This window comes from Neomonachus schauinslandi, chromosome 10 (genome assembly GCF_002201575.2).
Source record: "Neomonachus schauinslandi chromosome 10, ASM220157v2, whole genome shotgun sequence".
Taxonomy (NCBI): Eukaryota; Metazoa; Chordata; class Mammalia; order Carnivora; family Phocidae; genus Neomonachus; species Neomonachus schauinslandi.
The window spans coordinates 123,571,856-123,584,611 of NC_058412.1; the positions used below are offsets into that span (position 1 = coordinate 123,571,856).

Here is a 12,756-nt window from a genome sequence, read left to right on the forward strand (position 1 = left end):
CTACCTCTCCCTCTGCCGCTCCCCCAGCTTGTGCTCTCTCTCTCTCTCTGTCATATAAATAAATAAAATCTTAAAAAAAAAAGAAAACCTTCATTGCATAGTCCAGAACCCCTCAGATATCAGCTGACTACTTTCCTTTGTGGGCTGGACTCGGCTTCCTTTTATACATTATTTTTCTTAAACACAAATTTATATTTGCTTTTGGAAACTTAGAATAGGCTGAAAAACAATCCCCCCCCCCAAAAAAGCTTGGAAATATCCACTTATAAAAGATGGTAGGACAGAGTAAAGCCTAAAGGTCCTAGCTGTTCTGGGACTCAGTCTAGCTTTGTCCTTGCTGGCCTGGGGAAACTGGGCTTCTCCAACTCCTTGGGGCCTCAGTCTCTTCATCTGTAAATGTCGTTGAATAACATCTACCTTCATGTGTGTAATGAGACCAGATGAGATGATGCAGGTAAAACATGTACCACAGCGCCTGGTAGAGTCTAAGGAGAATGTTACTATCACTGTTCATGTTTTCCTGATCCTTCTTTTAACAAAAATTCTTGTTTTAGAAAAGAATCAAAGTGTACCTTCCACCTTAAACTCTATGTTTTTAAAAAATTTCTCTAGGTTCCACATAAATTAGCTCCCAAAGAAGATAAACATCATGTCTCTGACCTTTGTAACATCTTCTAAGATGGAACAAGGCATAGCTCTGGAAAGTAGTCCATCCCTGAGAGATAATATGATTAAACCACATGATGAAGGATCAGATAATTTAACAATGATCTTGATTCCTCTAAGTCTCCAGCAAATGCGGAAGATGTTGTTGCCCCCTGCAAATCCCTTGTGAATATACCAACTTGGAAATTTGTGGTCACCTAGTCCCACCATGTTGAGTGCAGCTGACCTGCAGGAACAGGAGATCCTCTACCATGCTGCTGTCCAAGCAGGGCATGAGAGAGTGCTTGGAAGAGATTGAGGTGTGTCCCTTGAGGCTGAAAGGCATAGAGACTATTATCTAGATGGTGAGAAGCGATGGGAGATTCTTCCCATCCAGAGTCTGAAAAGGCTAGGAAGCCTGAGTCTTCTTGTGAGCCGGGGAAATAACAGAGTAGCCAGGCTTGAGACATCTAGGAAAAACTTCAGCAAGAAGGCTACCAGCTGTGGACATCTTGAGTGTGTTGCCAGGGGCAGTTATAGAAGAAATCAGCACAGAGTTCTTTACCTCATCACGAAATGCTGCAGTCTGGAAACAAAAACACCCCTTGGACTAAGGGGGATGGGTTATGGAAATGCTTTGAGGAAGGATAGACTAAAAGCTTTCCAAAGACCCATCAACCCAAGATTCCCAGTTCCCCTTCTGTCTTACCACAAATCTTTCTTCTAAGACTCCAAGAGTGTCCCCAACAATGGCAATTGTGATCTGCCAGTTTGGTTTTGGGGGGTTTGGGGGCTTGGTGGTTTGGTTTTGTTGTTGTTGTTTTGTATCCCAGGGCAGAATTCCTCCATCGAATGTTATGGAGTTAAGACTGCCAGGTGGCTACTTCACGCTCCTTATTTCGCTGAACAAATCCAGGGGTTTCCCTGTTGGCTATTGCAATTAGTCACCATTACAAAGGAGAAATAGGACTGCTACTCAACAATGAGGCGGGAATGAGAGCTAGAACACAGGAACTTTCTAAGTCTGGCATAATAGAAGATTACAGCAACTGATACAGACAGCCACAAAAAGCTCACATGCTTCAGAAATGAAGATTTGGAACATTCTACCAGGTTTAAAAAACAACAACACTAACCATCTGATGCATTGCTGGGTGAAAGAAAAGGGAATGTGGATGAATAGTGTGAGGAAGAAGTCATGAATATCAGCGACCACTTCCTGATTAGAAAAGAGGACTATAATTTTCCCTTCTTTGCTGTATCATGGATGTTTATAAATATAAATGTCATTAGTATTATATATGTGTGTGTTTGTTTTAGTTATTTCCCATTGCCTATGTTCTCCTATTATTTTATATTATGTGAGCAGGTAATATTTACATTAGAATTTTTTGCATGGGTGCTTTAGTCAGCATTGTTCAGTAACAATCCCCCACCAGTAAATCTCAGTGGCAGCAACAATAAAAGTTTATTTCTCTCTCACACACATCAGCAGAAAAACAGATGTCTAACTAATCTAAACTGGGTTTGGCTGAGCTTGGATCCAGGCTGAGAGTAGAGCCCACTTTTAATCCCTCTGTCTCTCCTTCTTTTTGGACCAATAGTTTCTCAAGAAACACTCTTCTTGTGGTAAAATGTAGAGCTCAAAGTGGAAATCCAACTCTGCAAGCGTATTTCAAGGCTGGTATTATTGCTTGACCAAAGCAAGCAACAGGATCAATTCTAAAATCAAAGACCCAGGAAATATAGGAGAAGTACAGTCTGTCCACCTGGAGGCCATTGGATGAAAGTAGATATATAATGATGGATTTGATAAGGCTTACAAGAAAGAGATTAACTTAATTACTATAAATGCATAATGAATCCAATGTACTCATACTTCGCATTTCAAAAAAAAAGAAAGAAATGTCCCTTCTGAAGGAGTCTGAAATTTTTAGAAAACTCTGATAGTATAGTGTGAACATTACACTGGAAGCAATGGGCAGGATGGAGGGGAGCTAAAAAGATGGGAGCAGAAGGATAAGAAGAAGGCTGTACTTCTTATTTCCACCATTTAAATAATGAGAAAGAGGCAAAGCACTAATGAGGTATTCTCTGTGGAGATGGTGAATACAGGAAAAAAATTGCAGTCAGGAAGAGCAAAAGTAAGAGTCAAGGGAATGTGGTAAAAGAAAAAATAGGGGTCAGAGATTTAGCCCTTGTTGGAATATGGGACTCTCCTGATGGGAACTTTACTAAGTCCTTTTGTGTCCCATCCACACCTCCTTACTGGAACAAACTTTTTCAGTTTGAGCAGAACTAAGTGAATGTCTGACTATATACAAGGAATTATTTCAGTCAAGGATCTTAAACAGGAGATTGACTATTGCACAAGAATGCTACATAATAGAGGTATGAAGAAACTTGAAGGCTTTAGGAAAAGTGTGCGTTAATTCAAGATACAAATAATAAGTAGGGTAGTGTATCAGCATGGCTGAGTTGCTTGAGAAAACTTTAAAGCAGGAATCAATCAGAGAAGCTGGTCCTACTGTCAGATGACCAAGAAGGGAGTTCAGGGCAGAAACTTTCCATTAGACAAATCCAGGGAATCTTTTGGAGCAGTGGTGGGAAGCGCCATTTAAGCAAGTAGTATTAAGATAATAAATACAATATCTTGCATCTGCATTGACCAAGGAAGCAGAAAGAAGTCACCGTGACATCGGGACAAAATTATCTGTGTGGATCTACGAATTTAGATCCTTTCCCAGTTAGCCCTGTGTTTTCTGGTTCTAGTGACTTGGCATGGCAGTTTCCACACAAATATGACAGAAAAAATTCAGAAGCACAGTCCTCATGGAGAAATATACAGGGTGTGTACAATACAGGGACAGTGGCAAGATACAGTGAGATCCTTGGAGCATATCTGAGAATGCTCCTGAGAGCTATATTTGTTCACAACATATCAAGTTTTTTTCTGGGGCTCAAATGCTAAAAACTCCCTGGGGCCAGGATCTGCTTGGAAATCCCTCACTTACCATAAGCATATAACACAAGACACAAGGGGTGAGATGGTGGGGTAAACAGTAAATGGAGGATATGAGGATGAGCTCCCCTGTTCAGAAGTCCCAAGAGTCCCAAGGACAGCAACACAACAACTCAAGCAGCCTTAATAGGAAGAGCTATGAAGAGACACTTGGAATTTTAATCATGATTCTTCCTAAATTTTGCAAACAATTAGCACTAGAATGCACTGTTCATTTGAAAATCAAAGAAAATCCTTTTCTAGGCCATCACTCATGTGAACCCCCCACCAAATTCTTACCTTTGGTTTCTTCATCTATGGCTCTTATAACCTAACAGCAGAACCTCTGAACTCCTGTACCTTGTGAGATTCCTACTTGGAGAATGCACAGGTGCCCTCACATGCCTCTTTGGTCAGAAAGCTATAGTTAAAACAACTGCATTCTCCCTTGTGCACTTCTGGCAACTTGGATGTCAAGCTCAAAGTACGATCAGAATAGTTCAGAAAAAATGGCCAGTTTTCTTGAGTTCAGCACACTGGACTAAGGAAGGAAAGAGTGAGGGTGTTATTTTGATGGGGGAGTAATTGGAACCCAAAAGGTCCCTCCTCTAAAAGACTCAAGAAGAAAAATACACAGCAAAACAAATAAGATCCCAACAACTGAGACTTATTAAATGCTAACTTTGGGTCAGCCAACTTGAAGACCCCTGGGCTCTGGGATTTGTCAAAGAAGAGGACATATGTGTACCAGGGTCTGGGAAGGAAATCAGGGCCACAATAATCCAAACCCCAGAGTCTGGCCCCAGACTCCTTGACTGCAAGGGATTTCATGGTTCCACCTAATATCAAATTTGTGTCCCCATTTCTGTCCATGGAACCAACAAACAGGCATCAAGCTTTTCATGGCCAGGTTCAACCATGTCTGGGTCCACATCTCCAGCATGGCAGTGCCAAGCAGCTGAAATACTTCTCTCTACCCAGTTTCCCCACTGTCTTTTAATTCTATATTTTTATTACCCACCACCCCAGACTTTTTCCTTTTTTACCCTCAAACTTATGGTTGGACACAGACACAATCCACATTCCTTCTTCCCACAACCTCGGAACCAGAAGGATTCTGTGCAATTATTTGGTATAATCCTTGCATTTTAAAGTTAGAATAACTGATAGCCAGAGAAAGGGAGGATGGATTCAAGGCCACAGGAAAGAAAGCGGCACTGGTAGAATCAAAGTACAGTATCTTGGGTCTTGTTTTGTCCTAATGAGCTTAATGGACTGGGCACAGCATCTGATGCAGAAGCATGCAGTACACTTCTCTTGCTCTCAGACCCCTTGTCACATAGTGTCCATACTCAAGTAAGCAGAACTCCTCCATCTATTGCATGTACTCATGGACCCATGTCTTAGAATGCCACCTCTTCTCTCATATCCAAGCATTCAAGACTTGCCTGGGAACATTTATGCTGAAAGAAAGATGATATATCAGGAGCATTGGCCAGGGAAACAGTTGCGATTCCATGAAGTTCTGATACCATTAGCTTCACGGTACACACTTCCAGGCACACACTTCCTGACTCAGGTGGATTTGTCTTTATTATCGGCGTGTCTATTCTCACTATCAATTGGAGTCAGTTTATTAAGCTTTGATCAAACACAAAGTACCAAGTTACTCCCCTGGACCACATTCCAGAAAACTGTGACTCAGTAAAGTCAGAGATAGCTCCTACATTCCATCAATCTTTTGTCATTTTGGGGGAGCTCCTTCCTGAATTGAGAACAAAATTATGGGTTCTAACTACGGGAACGAATACCTCCTAGGGCATTGGGAAATCCTAACTAGAGTCTAGCCTCACAACATTCTAACTCTTTTTTAGGGTAAAGCCTAGGGCAGGAATGTAACCCCTCCTGGGGTCTCAGTCCTGCTCGTATCATCAAGTCTAATAATCTGGAGCAGTGAGTAAAGCACCCAGAAGGGCTCAGATGAACTTCCTACTTGATGCTATTGGGACAAGATGGGAGAACTTTTATCTGAGCTGAGACTATTTTTTTAGGTTGGGACTTAATCTTTTGGTGGCTCCTCTTGCATTTAGTTCCTATCTTTCCCACTTCACTACCTCTCAGCCCTTAGGGCAGGACAGGATGTGCCAAGTAGCTAATGAACCAAGGGGGACCTTGTGTCCTCGGGGCCCCATCCCATTCTTTACATCTTCAAAGCTGCATGGTGTCCTGAAAAAAAATTTTATTTTAATATGAAGACCCAGGTTCAAATCAGTTTATGGTTTTATTTATTGACATTCAACCTTGTTTTGAAATATTTAGGGCAGCTTACTAGGATTCATAATACATAATATTTTTAAAAACAAATTTAGGGGGGCCTGGGTGACTCAGTCATTTAAGCATCCACCTTCGGCTCAGGTCATGATTCCAGGGTCCTGAAATTGAGCCCTGCATCTGGCTCCCTGCTCCTTGGGGAGCCTGCTTCTCCCTCTCCCTCTGCCTGCCACTCCCCCTGCTTGTGCGCGCTCTCTCTCTCTCTCTCTGTGAAATATATAAATAAAATCTTTGAAAATAAACAAATAAAATAAAAAGCAAATTTAGGGACTCCTGGGTGGCTCAGTCAGTTGAGTGTCAGACTCTTGATTTCGGCTCAGGTCATGATCTCAGGGTCCTGAGATCCAGTGCCATGTTGGGTTCCATGCTCAGCACAGAGTCTGCTTCTCCCTCTCCCCCCCCCACCTCTCCCCCTGCTTGCACAAATGCTTCCCCCCATCTCTCTCTCGCTCAAATAAATAAAAATCTTTTAAAAATCAAAAATTTTTAAATGTAAAAAAACAAATTTAGCCTATATAAGAAAGATAGAGGAAAGAAGATACAAAAATAATAAAGTATGGTAGAACTATGCAGGAGATGAGCATAGCAAGTGCATGCTCCAGGGTCACAGACACTTGCTAGGAATTATCATAAAAGTTGGCCCCAAGCTTTTGTAGTAAGAGCCCAATAAAGGCAGCACAGTTACAACCTTTAGAGTGAGCATAAAGTCAGCCCAAAAAGATACTCAGGAACAGTGGAAATTATCGTGGTAGTAAATGGCAAAAGAGACAAGCTCTTTCACATGTTCTCAAAGAGAGAACACAGGGTAGTGAGGTGAACAACACTCTCCATGACAGCCTCATGTCAGATTCCAGGAAGTTTCCTGGTGGGGGGGGGCTACTTCTTTAAGGGTTATGAAGCATATGCTGACAACACAGAGTTCAGTTCCTTGGAGGCCCTACATGGCATAACCCATGGATGTGTTTAAAGAATCCAGAAGAAAAAATGTGCTAATTATCTTTTCTTCCCTACAGGCCCCCACAATATTATTTTTCTTAGTCCATTTTTAGGAAGGCATTGAGAAGCAGTAAATTTGAGACCACTTTCCGCAAATAATCTGACTTCTGAAGAGATCTTGAGTTTGGCAGAAAAGACTAATTTACCATGAAACTCATGTAGCTTAAGCTCCAGGCCCCTCGCTTGCTTCTCTCAGGATGAGGACAGGAAGGAGCAACACCACCCAAACATGGAAGCAGGAAGCACTGTCCCAACCCAGGGTGGGGGCTAGAAGAGTGGGGGGCTGTGGGGGCATATCTTAACAGTGGTCTTAAGTTAATTCTGTATTCACGTCTGGGCAGCCCACACTGACGATCTGCCTTGCTTGCCATCAAGCAAAATGCTCCCATATTTGACCTTAAGAAGAAATAGCAATAAGATGTTGCACTGCAACATGCCTGGAGCCAGGGTTCAAGGTTCCATGCCCATATCATGAACCTAAGACAGGCACAGCGAAGGTGGTGAGGACTTAGTGGAGCTGGATCAGTGGCTATTAGGTTACAATGAGAGTCCATTAGATCAAGATCAAAGAGCTAGAATTCTCCAACGGTTTGTCCCAGGCATATAGCACCACCCAAACCAGAAACTATGAAGAAAGTTATAGATGTGGCATTACCAATGTTATAAATCTAGAAAGGATCTTTCCCACAGGAAAGGGCACACAGGAAGAATGTGGTTTTCCCTTCCACTACCCAAAGTGAGTTATAGATTCTGTGCAATCCCTATTAAATTCCAATGACATTTTTCACAAAACTAGAAAAAACAATCCTAAAATTCATATGGACCATAAAAGACCCCAAATAGCCAACTTGAGAAAGATAAACAAAGCTGGAGGCATCACATTTCCTGATTTCAAACTACATTTAAAAGTTACAGGAGGGGTGCCTGGGTGGCTCAGTAGGTTAAGTGACTGCCTTCAGCTCAGGTCATGATCCCGGGGTCCTGGGATCGAGCCCCGCATCGGGCTCCCTGCTCAGCGGGAGGCCTGCTTCTCCCTCTCCCTCTCCCTCTGCTTGTGTTCCTTCTCTCACTATCTCTCTTTCTGTCAAATAAATAAATAAAATCTTTAAAAAATAATAAAAATAAAAGCTACAGGAATCCATAAGAGATCCTTAACTCTAGGAAATAAACTGAGGGTTGCTAGAGGGGTGGGGCAACAGGGGAATGGGCATTAAGGAGGGCACGTGAAGCAATGAGTGCTGGGTGTTCATGCAACTGATGAATCACTAAACTCTACCCTGAAACTAATAATACACTATAAGTTAATTAATTGGGGAAAAAGCTACAGTAATCAAAACATTATTGCACTTGCATAAAAACAGACCCATAGACCGATGAAACTGAACCAAAAGCCCAAAAATAAACCCACGTGTATACGGTCAACTAATACCTGACAAGGGAACCAAGAATACACAATGGGAAAAGGATAGTCTCTTCAATAAATGATGCTGGGAAAACTACATATCCACATGCAAAATGATGAAAATGGACCTCTATCTTACACCACTCATGAAAATTAATTTGAAATGGATATGGACTTAAACATAAGACCTGTAAAACTCATAGAAGAAAAGCATAAGGAAAAAGCTCCTTGATATTAGTCTTTGGCAATGATTTTTTGGACAAGACACTAAAAGCACAAGCAACAAAAGCAAGCATAAACAAGTAACAAGCAAGCATAAACAAAAGTAAGCATAAACATCAAATTAAAAACTTCTGCAAGCAAAGGAAACAATCAACAAAATGAAAAAGCAATCTATGGATTGAGAGAATATATTTGCAAACCATATATCAGGTAAGGAGTTAATGTCCAAAATATATAAGGAACTCATACAACTCATTAGGGGGAGAAAAAGGCCAAATACTCTGATTTTTAAATGAGCAAAGGACCTGAATCGACAATTTTCTAAGAGACGAATGAATAGCCAACAAGTACATAAAAAGCTGTTCAACATCACTACTCATTAAGGAAATGTTTATGCTACACATAAGATTAATATATAACATAAATTACATTTTTGTACATCAGAAACAAATAGAAAGAAATATAATGTTTAAAGATACCATTTACAATGATACCAAAAATATAAATAAGATTACAAGACCTGTTTGGGAAATATTGTAAGCCTTTCTTGGAAGATATTAAGAAAACCAATACAGATGGGGAATTATTGTATATACCTAAGATAATATTGTAAGGATGTCATTCTCCTCAAATTGACCTATAAATCCAATGCAATTAAAATCAATATCCAAGGGGCGCCCGGGTGGCTCAGTGGTTAAGCGTTTGCCTTCGGCTCAGGTCATGATCCCAGGGTCCTGGGATCGAGCCCCCCATCGGGCTCCCTGCTCAGCGGGAAGCCTTCTCCCTCTCCCACTCCCCCTGCTTGTGTTCCTGCTCTCGTTATCTCTGTCTCTGTCAAATAAATAAATAAAATCTTTTAAAAATAAAATAAAATCAATATCCAAGATGGGTCTTTTGAAGAACTTGACAAACTGACCCTAAAATGTATGTGAATATGCAAAATCCTAAGATAATACAAAATTCAAGTAATTAAGAATGGCTTTGGGGCAGGAATATACAGGAGTGAAATAAAGAGCTCAGAAATAATCCCATATGTGTAAGAGAAGTTATTATATAACTGGATAAAAGAGGGACTCATCAATAAATGGGTCCGAAGCCATTGAAAAATTAAATTGGACCATTATTTCATACTTGACCAAAAATAATCAACTTCAGGTAGTTTAAGAGTTTCGGTGTGAAAGCCAAAATTTCAAAAGTCTTCCAAGAAAACAAAATTAAGGTGTCTCATATTCCTAGGCAATATAGTATAGTGAGTTCAAATCTTGATTCCACTACATAGTAGATGAGTGACCTTGCACATATAACTTAACCTCGGTCTCCATTTCTTCATCTGTGATGGTGATAATTGCACCTAACTCGTGAGGTGCATGTGCTTTTTTTGAAATTTAATGATTTTGTGCAGATGGATAGATAATAGTGCCTGGCATGAAGGAATTACCATAGGGGTTAGTTACTATCATTATTACTATTGTTCTTATTAAATTCTTCCTGTTCACTAGAATCAGTCTCTTCCTTGTTGTGGAAGGCTGAAGAGAGGAAAGGAAGCAATCCTTTTTTAATTCTTTACTCTAATCATTCTGTCCTCCGTGGTTAAAGGTATGCTAGAAGCTCTTATCCTTTCATTTCTATGGTATCTAGATGAACATGGGACTCACTATCAGGAGTTTAACTGGCCTGAGACCTTCAGCTTCATGGCTGGGTACCCAAGCATTCACTGTTCAACTCAATGCCTAGTAATGCCCAGTCCTGGCCCCTGGGGTAAGTGGGCTCAGCCATCTCAAGTATCAAGCCCAAAATATAACATCAGCTGATACCAAGACTTTTCTACCTCCTACTTGCTGCATCATGAAGTCTGCTGAGTTGGGATTTCTCCTAGGGCTCTTCATCTTCCTCTTGCTGACTACCCCATTAATGGGTGGTGTTGCTAAACTTGCTGAAATGATATGTGGAGACCTCAAAGGTATGAACTTGAAGCAGAAAAGAAATGCAAAGACCAATTATGAATGAGGGAAAAAGTGTCAAAAAAAAAAAAAGTGATATCCAGCTGGTCCAGGAAGGTCCTCCTTTTGTGCTAAGACCCATAGACTCTTAGTCCTTTGACTATGGGCATTACTTACTCTAGGGATCTTGTGGATGTCTGATGAGAAAAAACAAACGATGATGCAAGTAAGTCCTTTCCAGATGGGGCTGTCTTTTGTAGGTGGTCCAAAGGACCAGAAGTATTTTAAATTAGGGGTTTCATGACAAATTTCAAAGATCCCAGACCATTTAAGAATATGTATTGAGAGGAGAGTAAAGGGGGATTGGAAACTGAGCAAACTGAGGCATTTTCAATATCTGGGTTCTGGGTGCATAGAGAACACTTGAACAGAAGCTCACAATGTAGATGTGAAAGATAATGAAGGTTTCTTCCACAGGTAATATGTACAGGCTCGGTGCTTCTGGAGCATGGGGAGGTGGCACAGTCTACACTGTGAGTCAGACACCCCAAATCCTGGCCCGGCCACTTAGCAAATGTATGCCCTTGGTCAAGTCACTCAATCACTTACCACCTACTTCCAAACTAATGTGAGGAATTTTTAAGGGCCCTGTAAGGCAAGATCTCTGGCTGAGTCCTAACTAACTCTCCCTAACTCAATGGGAACCTCTCATGCAGATCCCTGCAAAATGGATATGGATGCTGGCAGCTGCTTTGAAATTCATTTTAGATATTTCTACAACAAAACCTCCAAAAGATGTGAAAGTTTTGTCTTCTCCGGATGTAATGGCAACCTTAACAACTACAAGCTTAAAATAGAATGCAACATAGCCTGTGTCGAAGAATACAAAATAACGTAAGGAATCCCGTCTTACCCTTGGTCCTTGGGGGAGAGGAAAACAAGAGTCTCTGACAGACTAAGATCCCTGGTTTGGGATGGGAAGAGGGAGGACTGTCCTCATCAAAAAGCTTAATAGTTGGGTTGGATCTCAGGATCATCTGTCATTTTTCAGTTAGGAAATCAAAAGTCCAGAAGAAAAAAACAATAGTCACCATTTTTTTAATAATTACCATGTGCCAGGCATTATACTAAGCAATTTACATATATTGGTATAATTTAAAATTAAAATCACCCTAAGGTAGATTTATATCATTAAAGTGGCAGATGAAGAAACCAAGTCCAGTAGAGTTAACTAACTGACCCAAGTTCACATTAAATGACACAGCAAGGTTTCTAACCAAATCTGATGGTCACCCAAGGCTTGACCATTTTACATGCACAAGTTTACCCAAACCCAATCCTTGTAATCCCAGACCTGTGAACTCTCCGTAGCAACATGCTGTTTATACAACTAAGCTCACAGCCCACACTTTAACCATTTCCCAGTCATTGGAACTAGAAGAACGTCCTTGGAGGCTAACAAGGCTTTGGTATGGCTGATTTCCAGGAGAGTGAGATGGAAAGTGACCTTGGGAGTAACTCAAAAACAGAAATTTTGCTTTATTTATTTAATATCCCTAGTGCATTTTTGCAATGCCTGGCAAATAGTAGATAATGACTAAGTTTTAAGGGAATGAAAGAATAAGGGATCAATCAATGCAACAGGAGGGACATTGAAAGATATGGAATCTCAGGACTTCCCCTGGGATAAAAATGACTTAAATTAATCCAGGGAGACTTTCCAAAATCTATAACACAGATCTGTTTTTTGTTGTTGTTTGTTTGTTTGTTTGTTTGTTTTTGCTTAAACAGGGGAAAAAAGCCAAAAGGTCAGGGTTGATACACCATTCTGAAACATAGTTTTAAGAAAATTCAAACCAATTTTAAGATCTTTGTAATATTTCCATTATCCTGGAAACTTCCATCTGTTTGCCATTTTCCTGACTTGAGTATGCTCTTTGCTGAGAAATAACTATATGACCATTAAAATAAAAGCAACTTTGTGTGAGCCTTCCCTACTCACTGAATGTCCCTCCCCCTGCCTTATCCAGAGTTGAATGTCCGCCGGTCCCATCCTTTAGCTGCCTTTTCCCCTCTGAACCATTCCTCATATGTACACACAATGTTTCAGGTGTGACAAGCTAGATCTGTACAGGTTTTTATCACCTCCCTCCTCAGGATGAGCTAGTTTGTAGTACCAAAGTACCAAACCAGTGCTCCTTTTTGTCCTTGAAACCAAA

General features: G+C 40.7%; 1 protein-coding gene across 1 annotated transcript; it reads left to right on the forward strand.

The window, feature by feature from the left end:
- The first annotated feature begins 10,442 nt into the window (after positions 1–10,442).
- SPINT4 (serine peptidase inhibitor, Kunitz type 4) lies at positions 10,443–11,435 on the forward strand. The gene is made up of 2 exons (XM_021689286.1): positions 10,443–10,557; positions 11,254–11,435. The coding sequence occupies exons 1-2, from the start codon at positions 10,443–10,445 to the stop codon at positions 11,433–11,435; spliced, it is 297 nt and encodes a 98-aa protein (XP_021544961.1).
- Positions 11,436–12,756: the final 1,321 nt, after the last annotated feature.

What these genes read in the sequence shown, in the direction of transcription:
- SPINT4 (XM_021689286.1), top strand. Translation starts at nt 10,443, where the DNA reads ATGAAGTCTGCTGAGTTGGGATTTCTCCTAGGGCTCTTCATCTTCCTC. An exon ending in GATATGTGGAGACCTCAAAG is followed by an intron (nt 10,558 to 11,253) that starts GTATGAACTTGA and finishes CCTCTCATGCAG; the next exon opens with ATCCCTGCAAAATGGATATG.